The 18785-nt window shown below is 48.2% G+C and overlaps 1 protein-coding gene across 1 annotated transcript; it reads right to left on the bottom strand.

The window, feature by feature from the left end:
- Window positions 1–903: 903 nt before the first annotated feature.
- On the bottom strand, window positions 904–4066 carry LOC114582113 (uncharacterized). Its single transcript, XM_028702899.2, has one exon. It carries the CDS (start codon window positions 3115–3117, stop codon window positions 2059–2061), a length of 1059 nt encoding a protein of 352 aa, XP_028558732.2. The 5' UTR covers window positions 3118–4066; the 3' UTR covers window positions 904–2058.
- Between the last annotated feature and the right edge of the window lie 14719 nt (window positions 4067–18785).

An 18785-nucleotide genomic window follows, 5' to 3' on the forward strand; every position in this document is an offset into this window, starting at 1 on the left:
AAAGCACGTCAAAGTGCAAGTAGATAAATAGGTACCGCTCCGGCGGGAAGGTAAACGGCGTTTCTGTGCGCTGCTCTGGTTCGCCAGAAGTGACTTAGTCATGCTGGCCACATGACCCGGAAGCTGTACGCCGGCTCCCTCGGCCAATAAAGCGAGATGAGCGCCCCAACCCCAGAGTCAGCCACGACTGGACGTAATGGTCAGGGGTCCCTTTACCTTTACTCTGAATTCACTCCATAGCCTTTACATCTCTCCAATATCTCCCGCAAGGTAGCCGAGGTTTAGGAACAATGTTTTAACAATTCAGAGTCAAAAATCCCTGTGCGTGTATTTCAAATCACTCAGATCTACTAGCAGATTCCCATCTGTCTTCTGCCCATCCCCAATCTAGATCGCATCAAGTGCTTGAATAATGGGAGGAGCTGTCCCCACCTATGATCTTTTGTGATGGTCTCTGCTTAGCATCTGTTTTAGGAGGCTAAAGGCAGCTCCAAATGGGATCAGGGAGAGGCAAGGAATAAGTACAGTGGTACCTTGGTTCACAAACGCCTTGGTTCCCAAACTCTGAAAACCCAGAAGTAAGTGTTCCGGTTTTCAAACGTTTTTCAGAAGCCGAACATCCAATGCGGTTGTCGGCTATTGTTTCCAGGGCACCTGCACCAATCAGAAGCTTCGCCTTGGTTTTTGAACATTTCGGAAGTCAAATGGACTTCCGGATTGGATTCAGGTTGGCGTTTTTGTTTTTGCTATTTATTTTGCATTTTTGTTTCTGAGGCTTTTCCGGTTAACTTGTTTTTGTCACTGTGTGGAACCCAATTCAGCTACTGATTGATTGATGGTGTAACTGCAGAAATCGATAAAAGCCCCCCCCCCCATCCAAACAATGACTATCATCAGTGTGGGTAAGGGGGGCGGAATTAAATTTTTATCATCTACAATACTGTCTTATTTGTTTTATAGTACAGTACATTGATTATTGCTTTCATTTTATGGATCAATGTCCTCATTAGATAGTAAAATTCATGTTGAATTGCTGTTTTAGGGGTTGTTTTTAAAAGTCTGGAACGGATTAATCTGTTTTGCCTCAGGGCTGTCTTACCCATAGGTGCTAGGGGTGCGGGGCACCCGGGCGCTGGGCTCTCAAGGGCGCCAGGTTGAGAGTCTGGGGCCTGAGAGTTGAGTCCGGGGAAGAGCCTGCCCATTGGTCGGAGCGCTGTGGCGGGCTCTTCTGCTGCTGGCGGCTCTACGCCGCAAGTTCGGGGGCAACCGAGCCAGCGAGACGCTGAGGCGGGCGGCCGACTCTGCCCTCCTGCGCGCCTGGGACTGGGCAACAGAGGGGGGGCGCTGGGCAGATACAGTGGTGCCTCGCAAGACGAAATTAATCCGTTCCGCGAGTCTCTTCGTCTTGCGGTTTTTTCGTCTTGCGAAGCACGGCTATTAGCGGCTTAGCGGCTATTAGCGGCTTAGCGGCTATTAACGGCTTAGCGGCTTTAAGAAAAAGGAAACAAACTCGCAAGAACTCACAAGACGTTTCGTCTTGCGAAGCAAGCCCATAGGGAAATTCGTCTTGCGAAGCACCTCAAAAAACGGAAAACTCTTTCGTCTAGCAAGTTTTTCGTCTTGCGAGGCATTCGTCTTGCGGGGCACCACTGTATTTGCACTCCGGCGCCGCACATGCTTAAGACAGCCCTGCTTTCTATGGGAAAGCATGCCACAGAAATGTTGGCCCTCAGCTCCAGAGGGAGGCCAGACGAGAAGGTTCATCTGAGGTATGCATTTCCTATAGTCACCTTCTCAGTGAGAAGAAGGGAGTGTCACAGAGCAGTGATTCCACACAAGGCCAGCCTCATCCTGACATTTGTTTACAGGGCTTGAAATAGGGTGGAGCTATGACTGCAAGGAACGAGTGGGGTGGGGGGTGGGAATGGGAGAAGCAGGCTAGCACTCCAACCTCATAGGAGGGCCTAGAGTTATGGGTGAGAGTAAGACAGAGCTTGAAGACCACCAGAAGGCCAACTTCTATTACTTAGTGGTCCCTCCCTCCCCAACACCCCCATCTCATTTCTCTGAGTCAAAGGGACCTTCGGGTTCATTCCAGTTCTTGCCCTGGTTCTTCTTCCTGTTCCTCTCTGCCATGACAATGGCAGCGATCACCGTCACCAAGACGGTGACAGTGATAACCAGGACAGTGGCGGTCTCTGCCACGCACAGCTGGCTGTCCACAGACGTGAGGGGTGACCCCGCCAGCTGCCAGGGGCTGGCACAGGTGATGTTCTCGTAGTCATCCACGTGGAGGTGCCGGACACTCATGATCTTGCCGAAAACACGCTGGAGGTCGCAGTCGCAAATCCACGGGTTGCCTGCAAATTGGATATGGGTGCTGATGGTCTGGATGTTCAGGAACGTCTTGAATTTGAGGTGGATGAGCTGGTTGCCTGTCAGGGACAGAAGTTTCATGTTGTGCAAGGAGATGAAAGCCTCCAGCTCAATGGCGCTGATGTTGTTGTTGCTCAGAAGGAGGACCTCAAGGTTCTGGAGCATGAAGGAGAAACCGTTGTAGAGCACCGTAAGCCTGTTAGACTGAAGGTAGAGATGTCTGAGCCCGGAGAGGCCCCGGAAAGTTCCTCTCTCGATCGAAGTCACCCGGTTGTGACTCAGGTCCAGCTTCTCCAAGTTCTCCAGGTACTGCAAGCTGTTGAACCGCAAGGCTCCCAGGTGGTTGTAGGACACCTTGAGTTCCTTCAGAGAAGTCAAGTCGTCCGAGAAGTAGTGCGGCAGGTGGACCAGGAGGTTGTGGCTGAGGTCCATCTTCTCCAGAAAGCCCAGGGTCCTGAAAGCGTTGGGCCATATCCTCACAATGGGATTGTGGGACAAGAGGAGAATCCTCAACGACCACAGGGCATCAAAGCCGCCTCCCTCTAGCCCACTCAAGTTGTTGTGCCTCAGGTCCAGCATCCATGTGTTGTGAGGGACGCCTGGGGGGACTTGGGCCAAGTGGCGGCTGTGGCAGTCCACGAAACTGGAGGACTCGTAGCAGGTGCACGGGTGGGGGCAAGCCTGGGAGGCCTGGGCCACCAGGGCGCACGACAGCAGGATGGCTACGGAGAAGGGAGACATCTCCAGAGGGCCTGGTGGAGGTCCGGCTTTTGCTGTGCGCTTGCAAAGCCCTCGGCTGAACTGGTAAGGAATGGAGATCACAGCACCAAGCGCTCCTCATTCGATCCAGAGAGTCATATTTCTTCAGAGGAATCCATAACAAAGAGCTCTTTGTTGAGTGATTAGCTAAGAGCTTCCTTGGACTTTCGCCTTGGAGGACAACAGGCAACTTGAGCAAACCAGAGAGGAAGAAACGGATCAGAGAGGCCTGTAACTGGAGCAGCAGCACTTTCTGCAAGATGTGTCAATCATACCTTATCTCGCTAGTCTCTTTCTCTCTATTTCCAGTTCCAGCAGCCTGGATCCTTGAAAGCCGAACAGGGCGGCAGGGGACCAGAACAGGCTTTTTCAGTTCGATCTTCCAGAGAGAGGCACTAAATGAAAGAGAGGGAAAAGGCAGCAATGACTGGCATATCAACAGGGGAAGGCTTTAGCCTGTAATCACTTTAGGGCATGGGTAGGCAAACTAAGGCCCGAGGGCCAGATCTGGCCCTATCTCCTTCTAAATCCGGCCACGAATGGTCCAGGAATCAGCGTGTTTTTACATGAGTGGAATGTGCCCTTTTATTTAAAATGCATCTCTGGTTTATTTGTAGGGCATAGGAATATGTTCATTTATTTATTTTTCAAAATATAGTCCGGCCCCCCACAAGGTCTGAGGGACAGTGGACCGGCCCCCTGCTGAAAAAGTTTGCTGACCCCTGCTTTAGGGGTCTAGGTAGACAGACCCCTAACCATTTTCTCTGTTTTACCCTCCTTTGGTTGCCAGACCTTGAAATCAAAGCACTCCATACAGCAAGCAATAGCTTTACCTGTGAGCAGTTAAAATGCCCTCAAAGTGTCCTTCCGTGCCCTTTAAAGTTGTAAATGAACTTTAATGCACCAAAGGAAGCAGGAGAGGGTGCTTGTTTATTCTGGGAGGGGTGCCCCCCCTCCAACAGCACCCACATGAAGCCATTGGCATCAAAATGCCAGCCTATCTTGTTTTACCCATGTAATCAAGAACGGCCAGCGCCCTTAACAAACTCCTCCTCCCTCCCAGCGCTGCCACTCACTTAGAGAAGGCAAGAAAGTGTTATAAGAATTTTAAGGTCTCAAATATAGAATAAAGATTCATAAATGCACACGTATCTAAATATATGAACCATGTGTCTGAAATAGTATGGGAGAGCAATCCTGAAGCCATTTTGACTCTCAAATATTCCTCTGCAGTAAGGGAGGCAAATGGAGAAAGCCTTCCCGTTGTCTTTTTGCTTGCAAATCCTGTCTTAAAGGTGTGTTTGTGTATGAACAGGGTAAGCCTGTGCCCTGGACTCACGAACTAAAGCATTAACCATCACAAAAGTACAGGTACCACTGTACTTATTCCTTGCCTCTCCCTGATCCCAGGTAATGCCATCAGTGACCATTATCAGGTATCCTGGCAGACAGGATTTCTGCTGTAGACCGCCTCCTTCTGTGATGTGTGTATGATGTTTTACAGGGGTGGTCTTGGGCTACAGGGTGGGCAATTTCAAAAGTCTATATAACGGCTTGCGCAGCATTGTTTGGGGTTCCTCCTCCCTCCTGCATGCGGTGAGTGGGGACTCTGTTGCAAGAGTTCCTTGAATAAAGATCAGGCTTACCAGCCACTTTGCTTCTCAATATACTCTGGTGGGCCTCTGTTTTCTCCTGCCGATAGGGAACCCACTTAAGGACTCTATACGGGCTCTGGAATACCCCATAAGGGAAAGGGAGCAGTTTTTCTTATAACGAAAGCAAGCAGCAACGCAACTTGACATTTTCATCCCCCAAAAAGTTTTTGATTTGAGTTCCTACTGAAACGAGGCTGCATTTTAATGTTGTATTTTAATCTTGTTTTTAAGTTGTATTTCAATCAATTGTTTTTATACCAATGTTAGCTGCCCTGAGTCTGGTCTTGGCTGGGAAGGGCGGGGTATAAATAAAATTTAATAATAATAATAACAATGAGGAGGAGGAACAGCAGGTCAAGGGTTGGGTTGGCTGAGGGTCCCCTGACGAAGTGTGGGGGCCTTAGTGGGGGCTCATGTCCCCTATAGCCTGTGAGGTCCTCATAAGGCATGCTGAGGCAACTGCCAGGGCCCCAGCCCCACTGCTGTGCCCACCAATCAACACAGAGGAAATGAGGCACCATTTTGGTTTCCCAGAATGCTCCCCTCATGTAACATGGTACCAAGGCATTGTGGGAAATTTAAGCGCCGGCTCACTACCGAATAAGGATCGGGGTACTCCTGCTGCTGCCCACCACTGCTAGGAAACCCCACTGGACCCATCAGCTCCAAAGGAAGGGACCCATCTGAGGACATGTTGCCAATGGCTCCCTCGGTCCTAGAGCTGAGGACAGACTGTCACAGAAAGGGGCTGAGTTCAGCCTATGCATATCAAGATGGAGGCTGGAGGAGAATGAGGCTGACCTTCATGCAGATTTTTCACCAGCTGCTCCAGAATGCCCACATATGCAGGGATTACAGCTGGCAGAGCCCAAAGCTGATCAGCTGCAAATTTAAACCTTCAAGCCCCAGCTTGTTCACACATCTGGGATGTTGTTAATCCCCAAGAGGAGGGTGGCTGAGTAGGGACAATGAGGGACCCAAGCGATGCATTGGGCCTTCAGCATACAAGACACCAAGGAGGTCAATATTGTGCAATTGAAATTACATACCCTCCAAACTTTCTCCAATGAAAATAAGGATGTCCTATTCCATAATAATAGAGACGCGGGTGGCGCTGTGGGTTAAACCACAGAGCCTAGGACTTGCCTATCAGAAGGTCAGCGGTTCGAATCCCCGCAACGGGGTGAGCTCCCGTTGCTCGGTCCCTGCTCCTGCCAACCTAGCAGTTCGAAAGCATGTCAAAGTGCAAGTAGATAAATAGGTACCACTCCAGCTGGAAGGTAAATGGCGTTTCCATGCGCTGCTCTGGTTTGCCAGAAGCAGCTTAGTCATGCTGGCCACATGACCTGGAAGCTGTACGCCGGCTCCCTCGGCTATTAAAGCGAGATGAGCGCCGCAACCCCAGAGTCAGCCACGACTGGACCTAATGGTCAGGGGTCCCTTTACCTTTACCTTTATTCCATAATAAGAATAAGAATAAGAATAATGTTATTATTCATACCCCGCCCATTTGAGTGGGTTGCCCCAGCCACTCTGGGCAGCTGCCAACATATATAAAAACATAATAAAAAGTTTGAACATTTTAAAACTTCGCCATAAAGGGCTGCCTTCATATGTCTTCTAAAGATAGTTGCGTTTCTCCTTGGCTCGGAGGTCACGTAACTCCATACCCTCCAACATTTCTCTGATGAAAACAGGGGCATCCTAAGGAAAAGTGGGACGTTCCGGGATTAAATCAGAAACCGGGACGGCTTCTGTAAATCCAGGACTGCCCCTGGAAAATAGGGACACTTGGAGGGTCTGCTTCCAATTCTATAATTCTATGAGTAGGAGGTCTAATTTGACCTAATCTTAGAGGGCTGTTCTTATGTTCAAACCAGCAATTGAACGGTTCCACTTGAAGAAATTCGTGGTTTTGCGTTTGGTCGGGTCATTGGAGCAAGTACCTCATAAACTCTGCATTTCTCCCCCTTTTACAGCAATTGCTAGGTTCCCCCTGAGCTGATTCAGACCCTCGCTCAGCTTCTTCCTTTCCCCCTTTGAGGAGTACAAGGTGTTCTAATTGTTCACCAGAAGCACAAAGTCATTCAGCCACACATCTGATGATGCACAGAACAGGTGGGTGGTTTCGAGGCAGCCCATTCTCCATCGCTGAGGGTGGTGAGTGGTGACAGGGGACCAGGAGAACAGAGCCTCTGTGAATCACTCACACTCAGAAACCCTTTTTTTAAATAAAAAAAAATGTGTACTTAAGCTAGCCTTCCTTTATTTTGAAAGAAAAGCTGTTTGTGGGTTCCAAATAACAGTATCAGCCCTGTATGCTTTTTCTCCAGTATGCAAGGCTGGGTTGACCGATAAGCAAAATAAGCATGTGCTTAGGGTATCAAAGGAAGCGGAGGCACCACAGAAATCTCCCATTGCTGGATTTTTAACATTAATGGTCACAAATAGCTCAGCTGAGCGTTCATTTTCTCAGTTGAAGTATTTTTTAAAAACCCCAGCAATACAACTATGCAACAAAGGTAGGCTGGGTGCCTTATCTCTACTGACTATAGATGCAGATACGTTACGTAAGATTGGTTTTGAGGATCTGACTTTGCAATTGGAAAAAGAAGGAGAATTTTTTTCAAATATAAATATACCAAAATAAACATTATTTTTCCACCTTACTGTAGGTTTCGTTTCATTTCAAAAAAAAAAAAAATCCCCAAATTTTACAATTTAATATTATTTATTTGCAGGATTTAAAAAAAATTACAGTTTTATTTACTTTTTTAAATGAACATGTACAAATCTGTCCTTTTTTAAAAGAGACAAAGAGCCATACTGTACATTGCCATTGTATTAAAAATAGCTTAAGAACATGGGTTAGCCAAAATAAAATAAAAAAAAATGGTTCATAGGATAACCAGGTACGAAGCAAGAAACAAACGAGACCTCTTCCTTCCCCCAAAGCTATTCTATAAACTCTGCATCACAAAGTTGAGAAAGTGGTCTTAACCACTTTGTCTCTCTTCATTTTGTGCCCAGAAGTACTCACTTCTGCTCATATGCAACCATATTAGTTCAACAGCTGGTCGTTGGGATTAATTCGAAACTAACAAACAAGCAAGCAAACAAATCCAAGTCACGGAGGCAGCTAAAGCCACTTGTTCATTTCATCTATATTTAGGTCATTTAACAGTTTTAATTCTAAAAACTGGTCTTCCAGCTTTGCAGCCAGAGATGAACTATGTAGTTCTTTGGGTTCCTATCCCACCCACTCCTACAGCCTTAGGGAGAGTGACTCCATGTGGTCAAAATAAAATGCACAGATAGGACATAACGGAGCAAGGGGTACACAGCAAGCCAAGTCAATTGATTTCAATGGGCATTGCTTCCTTGGCACAGGATTGCAGACTTAAGCAGGAATTTAAGGCTGTGATCCTAGACGCCGTTACCTGGGAGCAGGCTCCACTGAAAACTATGAGACTTTCTCCTGAGCAGGAATGCGTGTAGGCTTGTAGGCTCATTTCAATTCATGCGATTTGAAAGTTTTAACTGCAGGTGGATCATGTCCACGGATCTTAAATTGAGAGTCAATATGATGTAGCTGACGTGGGTGGCGCTGTGGGTAAAAGCCTCAGCACCTAGGGCTTGCTGATCAAAAGGTCGGCGGTTCGAAACCCCACAGCGGGGTGCGCTCCCGTTGTTCGGTCCCAGTGCCTGCCAACCTAGCAGTTCGAAAGCACTCCCGGGTGCAAGTAGATAAATAGGGACCGCTTACTAGCGGGAAGGTAAACGGCGTTTCAGTGTGCGGCTCTGGCTCGCCAGAGCAGCGATGTCACGCTGGCCACGTGACCCGGAAGTGTCTCAGGACAGCGCTGGCCCCCGGCCTCTTGAGTGAGATGGGCGCACAACCCTAGAGTCTGTCAAGACTGGCCCGTACGGGCAGGGGTACCTTTACCTTTACCTATGATGTAGCTGACAAGCATGTTGGCTTGAACATGGAAAGACGTGGTTCGTGTTTATGGGGCTTGTGCACCTTTAATAGTAGACAGGATTTCAGCACTTATTGCTTGCCCTGCTTCTGCTGAAATTCTGCTGGGCTGTTAATTAAAGGTGCAGGAGACCTCTTCATCTTTGCATCTGGTTCATGCCTACCCTTCAATCTCAGATTAATTATGAAACAAGGGACATGGGTGGCTCTGTGGTCTAAACTACAGAGCCTCTTGGGCTTGCCGATCAGAAGGTCGGTGGTTCGAATCCCCGCAACAGGGTGAGCTCCCGTTGCTCGATCCCAGCTCCTGCCAACCTAGCAGTTCGAAAGCACGTCAAAGTGCAAGTAGATAAATAGGTACCGCTCCGGCGGGAAGGTAAACGGCGTTTCCGTGCCACTCTGGTTCGCCAGAAGTGGCTTAGTCATGCTGGCCACATGACCCGGAAAAACTGTCTGCGGACAAACGTCAGCTCCCTCGACCAGTAAAGCAAGATGAGCGCCACAACCCCAGAGTCGTTCGCAACTGGACTTAATGGTCAGCGGTCCCTTTACCCTTTACCTTTTAATTATGAAACTCCCTGCATCTCAGGACCTGATAAGACACTGCAAGCAGGGCTTTCCGACCTCCTCCCCAGCCAGAACATGCCAGAATTCAGTTCTGGCACCTCACAGGTGGGCGCCATTGCCATTATTGTTCATGGTGAGTTTTCTAGAAAAATAGCACTGGTTGCAAGGAACAAACCATGAGCACATTTTACATTACAAAAACCATATTACAGTGGTACCTTGGGTTACATACGCTTCAGGTTACATACGCTTCAGGTTACAGACTCCACTAACCCAGAAATAGTACCTCAGGTTAAGAACTTTGCTTCAGGATGAGAACAGAAATCGCGCAGTGGCAGTGTGGCGGCAGCAGGAGGCCCCATTAGCTAAAGTGGTGCTTCAGGTAAGAAAAGTTTCAGGTTAAGAATGGACCTCCGGAACGAATTAAGTACTTAACCCGAAGTACCACTGTATTAGGAAAATGCAGGTTTTTTGTGCTGCAGGTGGGGGGATTCCATTTGGAGTAGAGAAGCAGTGAAGGGGATTCTTAATCTTACCTGCCCAGCCCAATTCTCTGCTCCAAAGTACATATGTCCTTCTCCCGTATTTTTCTTCTTACAGAGCTCCAAACACATTTACTCGCATACAGTGCTTTTTTCTGGGGGGGGGGACGCAAGGGGACACATACCCCTAAACATTTTGTGAATCTAGGTTTGGCCTCTTTGAGGGGCAGTATTTCAATATGTGTAGAAAAATGAGAGTACCCATAAACGAGTACCCCTAAACATTTTTTTAAGAAAAAAAAGCACTGCTCACATATACATCATTTTGTATCTCCATGGGGAAGGGAGAAATTTGCAACAGAAAAGTGGAAGAGAATGAGAAAAACAAAGTTAAGGAATGCCTTCTTCCTGGCAGTTTCACTACTCTAAAATCACTTGTGTACCAAAGTGCCTTTTTGAGGAAGAGCCTTTCAGCTGCACATAGGAGGTAAAAAGGTAAAGGGACCCCTGACCATTAGGTCCAGTCGTGACCAACTCTGGGGTTGTGGCGCTCATCTCGCTTTATTGACCGAGGGAGCTGGCGTACAGCTTCCGGGTCATGTGGCCAGCATGACTAAGTGGCTTCAAACCGCCGACCTTCTGATCGGCAAGTGCTAGGCTCTGTGGTTTAACCCACAGCACCACGGTACGTCTCAGCAAAACCTGCCTCACAGGCTTGATTCAGGGCTAAAGATCCCCCAAAAGCCTGGAGAGAACAAGAGTTTGGAAGAGAGATCATTCCTTGAAGTGTGCACACTTATCTCAAGGGTTTTTTCAGGGGGGGGGGGGACAGGATTTAGAAACCTGCAGAATCTATTTGACCAGAGGCTTCACTAAAGCAGAATAAATATATCTATACATAAGGGATGCAGAAACTGTGGTAATGGAAGGGGGCACCCCAAAAAACAGCCCAAGGTGGACCAGATATTCTCAGTGTCCGCAAAATGCTGTCTGAGTGGGGCGAGAGATAGAAGAACATAGGTAAAAGAGGATGGGGTGGAGTGTCCTGGAAAGGGAACTGGCTGGCTAGAACACTGATCAGGGTAACTCAACGCTGCAGCATTTTATTGCAGTTCCCTCTTGCCAATAATAATTAAGGAAATGACAGTAGTCATGTTCATTAAACAACAGACAGCGCCTGTTTAGGGACCAGGGAGTTTGGATCAAAGATGACGACTTCAATTAGGCCTATGCCCCACTCCCAAGAATAAAGGGAGCCTTGCAATTAGAGCACAGATATTAATTAGAAAGCCACAGACTTAAAGGATGTGAGAGCGTAGATGAGGAACATTTTACACAGAGCAAGTGATTCACTGTGTTCTTATCACTCTTTATGACACACACAGAGAGAGCATGATTTCTCTATTACGTCTTTCTCTATTACGTAAATTTGGTTGCCCCGGTTCAGAGCAGCAAGAGAATGAATGCAAGCAGCCATGTCTACATACCCTCCAATATTTCTCCAATGAAAATAGGGACATCCTAAATTAATAATAATAATAATAATAATAATAATAATAATAATAATAATATCCCACCCACCTGACTGGTTGTCCTAGCCACTCTGGGCAGCTTCCAATATATATTAAAACCTAATAAAACATGAAACATTTAAAAAAACTTCCCCATAAAGGGCTGTCTTCAGAGGTCTTCTAAAGGCTGTACAGTTAGATCCATCTCCTTGGCTCGGAGATCGCATAACTCCCTCCAACATTTCTCTGATGAAACTAGGGACGTCCTAAGGAAAAGTGGGACATTCTGGGATCAAATCAGAAACTGGAGCGGCTTCTATAAATCCATGACTGTCCTTGGAAATTAGGGACACTTGGAGGGTCTCTGTCTGAAACAAGTCTCCAAGGGTGAAACAATACATTGTGATAGAAAGCGCTTTTTTAAAAGCCTGCTTAAATCGACCAATTTAATTTTGAAGAAAAAGGACCAATGTGGTTCCAATGTGACACAGACTTCCGATCCAGATCGGAGCCTTGCACCGGTGGTTTTCTGCCACAAACCTCTCCCAGCTGCTCATTTGTTAAAACTCACTGCACCATTATTTGCTTGGGGTATCTACCTCTCCAATGGACCTAAGCAGGCTCTGCAATTCACCCAAATCTTCCTTCTTGCTTTGTACGCACCAAAGGACATTCACGGCTACCCCGTTCCCATTTCAGCTTCCAAACATACCTGGAACACCAAAAAGGCCTCTCTTTGCTTCACCCATTGCCCTGATGGGAACACCTGGGCTTCTTCTCCTCCACCATTCCTGCAGCAAAGACAACTCTCCCCAGCCAAAAAGCAAAGCAGACAGACTGGATTGCTTTCAGTCTCAAATAAACACAGCCGGGTTTCTAATCTCAGTTTGGGATTACAGCTGCCGGCTGGCCTGCTGCCACCCTAGCGAGCCAGTGAGCCGGCTTCAGAGAAACATCTTCCTCATCTTTCGTTATCACACCTGGGAGAGAGAGCCCAAGACAGGTGGCCACCGAAAACACAGAAAAGGAGTGAAAGCCTGGCTTTCATTAAGCCACCCTTCAGTTTAGGCTGCATAAGCACCATACATTTAAAGCACATCTCTCCCCTCCCCCACTCTGGGAATTGTAGTTTGGGAATGGCAGCTCTGTAAAGGACAAACTATAGTTCCCAGAAATCTTTCAGGGAAGCAATGTGTTTTAAAGGTATGATGTGGATGTTTCCATAGAGTAGGAAAGGGGCTGAAATATACTCGGAGTCGAGAGTGGATTTCATGCTCTTTATTCAGCTCACAGTGGTGAGGAGGAATGAAAGACCCCTCAAAGTATCTGCTTTATATACATTATTTACACAATGGGCTGCACGTGATTGGCTAATTCCGGGATTGTCCCGTAGGCCAATCAGGTTGTGGATTCACTTCCATCTGGAGCTGGATTGGGTGGCTCCTGCAGACCAATCATACTGCTGCATTGTTCTAGGACCAATCAGACTGCTGCATTCTGAATCCTATTTTTCTAGGACCAATCAGACTGCTGCATTTTGGATCCTATTGTTCTAGGACCAGTCAGACTGCTGCATTTTGGATCCTATTCAATTCAGTACATAACAGGGGCGTGGATGTCCTCTAGCTCAGTCCCCTGCCAGATGGCTGCTTAACCCCTACTTAAACACCTCCATTGAAGAAGAGCCCATCACCTCCCTTGCCAAGCTGTTCCACCAACAGCTCTTGGTGGCAGGACGTTTCTCCTGATGCTCAGCCAAAAATCTGCTTCCCTGCCATTTCCGTCCCTTGGTTCTAGCCCTGCCTTGTCTGGAGCAACAACTGCTAACACAAATCTGCTTCATCTCCTGTATGACAGCGCTTCAGATGTCTGAAGGCAGCTATGTCCCCTTAAACTTCTCTTCTCCAAGCTAAACGTATCAACCATTCCTCATGCAATCTGGTTTCCCCTCCCCTCGCCATCTTAGTCACCCTCCTCCGAGCACAAATCGGCTTGTCAATATCTGTCCTTCTCAAAACGTGGTGCCCAGGACCGGACACAGCACTCCTGGCGCAACCTCGCCAACGCAAGAACAGAGCGGCCATTATTTCTAGTCTCCGAGAGTTGAAGAATGGTGATGATATGAAGTCCCCACGTTGTCTAAAGTCATAATGAGCTTTACATGAGGCTGGAAAGGGCTGATGGTTCGTTGCTACAACACACCAGAGATAGCTCCATTGTACAAGCAGCTGTTTAGTTCAGAGCCCTGTTGGATGAGGTCAAAGACACCCAGTGGTTACATAACTTCATGACCACTGTTCCATAGCAATTGTGTTATACAATTCCATTCACCATATAGATGGGTTTATGAAGCATTTCTGTATCCTTCTGCTGTGCTGAAGAAGAATTTCACGAAGCAGTGGGTATATCCGGAATCACTGTTCACTACGTCTGTTCGCGGACCACTTCGGCAGCGTTGGACGTCATAACAAAGATTTATAGTTTGTTATCACCAGGTAAGAATCTGACCCATTGCTTTTTTCAGAGACTTGCATAGTCTACAAAGACTTTCAGAGACTTATAAGACTTATGTTTATTTAGTTCTATGTTTTCAAGAGAATCCATCAAGAGTGCATATTTTGTGATTTTCAGAGGTTTATAAGATTTCTGTTTATTTGGTTTTGCAGAGAGTACATATTCATATATTTCATACTGTTCAATGTTCTGTATAGATTATATAAAGAGTTTATATTGACATCGCATTGTTGTACTTGGTCATCGTGTTGCTTTCGATAAATCCAAGACTTTCGAGGGTCTGTACTGTTTACTGTCCTGCCCCACACTGTAATATGCCCCCCCACCGTGCTCCAAGTAGCATTGGGTGCCATTTTAATTTCCCACAATGCCCTGGGACAATACTACATTGGAGACACTGTGAAAAACAAAGATGGTGGATTCTCATTAGCCACCTGGTGTTATAGAGAGCACCAATGCCCTCTTTCATGGTGAGCCCGCCAGAGCTCTCCAAAATAGGAGGGGGCCACCAGAAGTGGAACTTTGCCCATGGCCAGCCCCCTCAAACCTGGAGCTAAAGGGTCATCAGCATCATCGTGCCAAAGGGTCATCAGCTGCAACAGGAGCCACCAACCTTTTTTTGAGCCAAGCGGGCACATTTGGAACCTTGAGAAAGTGCTGCGAGTGCCAGTCGCAAAATGGCTGCCACAGGGACATGGCACAATACAAAATGGCTTCCACACCCCAAAGAGCAGGAAAGGGTATGGGCATTGCCCCCACCCCATCTCCCCTCAGACACTACGTTAGCTGCCACCACCACACTTTCTTCCCGAGAGGAGCTCTTTGCACCCTTGCTCTGCTCAGAACAGAAGGGAGGGGGCCCAATCCAATAAATGTGAAGCGTATTGGTGTAGTGAGAGGCCTGAGCAAGGAGAGCAAACAGTTTCTCATGCATTGTGGATTTGCGAGGGGGATATTAAAACATATTTCCTGAGAACTTTCATGGGTGTCATAGGAGATAATAGTAAAAAAAAAAAGTCAAAAAAACTAAAAATTGTCCAGTAGAACCTTAGAGACCAACTAAGTTTGTTCTGGGTATAAGCTTTCGTGTGCATGCACACTTCTTCAGATACACTGAAACAGAAGTCACCAGACCCTTATACAGTGGTACCTCGCAAGACGAATGCCTCGCAAGACGGAAAACTCGCAAGACGAAAGGGTTTTTTGTTTTTTGAGCTGCTTCGCAAGAAGATTTTCCCTATGGGCTTGCTTCGCAAGACGGAAACGTCTTGCAAGTTTGTTTCCTTTTTCTTAACACCGTTAATACAGTTGCGACTTGACTTCGAGGAGCAACTCATAGCACACGGTGTGGTAGCCTTTTTTGAGGTTTTTGAAGACTTTGGGGTTTTTTGAAGCTTTTCCAAAACTTTTCCGACACTGTGCTTCGCAAGACGAAAAAAATCGCAAGACGACAAAACTCACGGAACGAATTAATTTCGTCTTGTGAGGCACCACTGTATATAATGGGAGGGTGGGGTGGGGTTTTTCTCAGGAGGGTAGTAGGAGATGGGTGATTGACTCAATGGGTATGGTAAACCTGTTAACGACTGCAATTACTCCTACAGGAAAAAGCAAGGGATAGTATGCAGATGACCAAAAACAGCTTTAGCATATGTAATGAGACAAGAATCCAATATCTCTATTCAGACCAGGTCTCTCCATAATTTCCATAGAAGATAATAGTGCGTGCCACCCTGGCGATCCCTAGGCAGCAGGCACAAATGTCTCTGCGCTCCCTTCAGAAGAAAGAGAGATTCAGAAAGTATAAGCCTGCTGTAGAACTGGAGGTTAACAAAGACATAAATCGCCTTGTGTAGAACGGAGACCCTACTTCAGTGTTTCCCAACCTTTTTTGGGCAAAGGCACACTTGTTTCATGAAAAAAATCTCGAGGCACACCACCATTACAGCCCCGTGACGTCAGCGCGCAGCGTCACGCCGGGAGGGACGCACGAAAGTGTAAGTTTCAATTTTCCCCTCCCCCTTGCCTTCCTTCTGTGCCAACCGCCAAAAAGCCAAGAAAAAAGCCAAGACTTTAGGGCAGCAGGTCGACACGGAAGAAGCTCCTACCTAAGGACAGGTGCGACGGCCGTGTCCTCTTCTGCCACACTTGGCAGCCCTGCCTCACGGTCGTGACTCCCACCCTGATTTCTCCCCGCAGGTCGAGCGGCACAGGCAGCCCAATGTGTCCAGCCCAGACACAAGCCCCGCTTCCCCACTCTAGATCCTGAATGCGACCAAGTGCTCTGGACTCCCGAGCAGGGTGGGAAAGAGGACTCGCATCTGGTAGCCTCCGGGCTCCTCGCCTGCTCGAGGGATGGCATTGCAGGCAAGCTGCCGGCCGTCGCCATCGCCGCCCCCTCATGCGAGTGGACCTGCCCGGAGTGGTGGGCCGGGGGAGGCTCGCTCTCTGTGGGGATGTGGCCCGCACGCGCGGCCCCGCTTCCTCCTGCCCAGGGCTGAGCTCCTTACCCGCGATCTCGGTCTCGCGCACGCGGATCCCACTTATTCCGAAGCTCGCGCCACTAGCCGGGGCTCTCACACCGTGCCAGGGCGAGGCGGCGCGGCCCACTGACGTCATCGCGGCTCGCCGCCGCCCTCGACTTCCCTGTTCCCTCCCCTCCCTCGGGTCGCCGTGGTTACCGAGGACTGCAAGCTGCTCGGGCGAGCGTGGGGCATTAAGTGGGAGAAGGAAAATTAAAATTAAAACTCGCCTGAAGGCCACCTCTCCGGATATCTTTCGAATTTTTTAATTTTTCCCGCGGCACACCAGGCAATGTCTCGCGGCACACTAGTGTGCCGCGGAACACCGGTTGGGAAACACTGCCCTACTTTTACCTCACACAAAGGGCCCCGCAGTCAGCAGACTGCTACCCCTCCTTTATAATTCATGGCGCCACAGTTCACCATTAGACAGCATCGCATTTCAGTCACTCAACACCTGAGTCCCAATGCCAACCAGGTAAAACCATCCTCATGGCACCTCGTCTATTATTAACAGCCCCTTCCTGTGCCCAGCTAATCATGCCTTTGTTCAATTAAGCAAGTACAAAGACAGGCATCCTTAACTGACAGATACCTTACATGCAGGGCAAGGGCCTGTGTAGGACTCCACACCTCCTCAGCTGAGGTAGAAATCAGCTGCTTTAGAACAGCAGCTTTATATATTTAAGAAAAATGCCTGAGGTGGTCCAGTTACTTGCACAACCTGAAGAATAGCTCCATAGCACCCCTCCCTGGAGTGCAAGCCTGGGCAGTGTGCATGGAGGTCCTGGGCTGCCCAGAGAACAAGACCCCCCCCTCTCAGCATCGCTGATGTGGTCCGAAGGAAAGCAGAGCAATACAGAGTGGTGCATGCTCTGGTTATCTCCTGCTTGGACTACTGCAATGTGCTCTATGTGGGGCTACCTTTGAAGGTGACCCGAAAACTACAATTAATCCAGAATGCGGCAGCTAGACTGGTGACTGGGACTGGCTGCCGGGACCACATAGCAGATCTGCATTGGCTCCCAGTACATTTCCGAGCACAATTCAAAGTGTTGATGCTGACCTTTAAAGCCCTAAATGGCCTTGGCCCAGTATACCTGAAGGAGTGTCTCCACCCCCACCCAGACACTGGGGTCCAGCACCGAGGGCCTTCTGGCAGTTCCCTCACTGCGAGAAGCCAAGCTACAGGGAACCAGGCAGAGGGCCTTCTTGGTAGTGGCACCCGCCCTGTGGAATGCCCTCCCACCACATGTCAAGGAAATAAACAACTACCTGACATTTAGAAGACATCTGAAGGCAACCCTGTTCAGGGAAGTTTTTAATGTGTGACATTTTAATGTATTTTTAATCCTTGTTGGAAGCCGCCCAGAGTGGCTGGGGAAACCCAGCCAGATGGGCAGGGTACAAATAATAAATTATTATTATTATTATTATTATTATTATTATTATTATTATTATTATTATTATTTGGCACCAGCTTGGCTGCAAGAATTGCCGGAAAGAGGTGTACAAGGCGCCATCCAACCGTCTTAGGAACTCCACCCTAGATTTGTGTAGGATTATCCTTTTCTCCTGAAGATATTCTGCAGGGCAGCGGAGGTTCAGGACCAGAGTTTTCCTTCTCCTAGATGGGCTTCCTTCCCAGGTGGGCAAGCCCCATTTGCCCCTCACTTCCCCCTACAGCTCATGCAGAAACCGCCTTCTTGACCCACTCTTGGTCTCGTCCGTTCAATCTGTCAGAGCCTGTCTTGGCATGCAGGGAAGTCACTAACTCACTGAGGGTTTAAGGCCCAGCAGCTACCCTCACCTGGTTTAGCCATGCTGCCAGGTTCTAAGAGCCACAGGTGAGAGCTGTGTGCAGGATGAGGACCAAAGGTGGGCAAACTACTTCAGAAGGAGCACAACCTGTCCCTCAGCAGTGATACTGCCCCTCCCCTCCCCTAACACCCCATACATACCCCATACAACACGGGTGGCGCTGTGAGTTAAACCACAGAACCTAGGACTTGCTGATCAGAAGGGTTGCGGTTCAAATCCCTGGCACGGGGTGAGCTCCCGTTGCTTTGTCCCTGATCCTGCCATCCTAGCAGTTCGAAAGCACCTCAAAGTGCAAGTAGATAAATAGGTACCACTCCGGCGGGAAGGTAAACAGCGTTTCCATTCCAGAAGTGGCTTAGTAATGCTGGCCACATGACCCGGAAGCTGTACACCGGCTCCCTCGGCCAATAAAGCGAGATGAGTGCCCCAACCCCAGAGTCGGCAACGACTGGACCTAATGGTCAGGGGTCCCTTTACCTTTACTTTAACCCGTTGACTGGGAAACTGAGCCAATGTTGCTACAAAAGATGTTTTAAATAACCATTTTCAGAAGAAACATCCTCGGGAAGGCTGCAGGCCTGTTGCAACCACAACTGCTA

The sequence above is a fragment of the Podarcis muralis genome, chromosome 13 (genome assembly GCF_964188315.1).
Source record: "Podarcis muralis chromosome 13, rPodMur119.hap1.1, whole genome shotgun sequence".
Classification (NCBI taxonomy): Eukaryota; Metazoa; Chordata; class Lepidosauria; order Squamata; family Lacertidae; genus Podarcis; species Podarcis muralis.

Excerpts from the sequence above, each read along its gene's own strand:
- LOC114582113 (XM_028702899.2), bottom strand. The coding sequence starts at position 3,117 with ATGTCTCCCTTCTCCGTAGCCATCCTGCTGTCGTGCGCCCTGGTGGCC.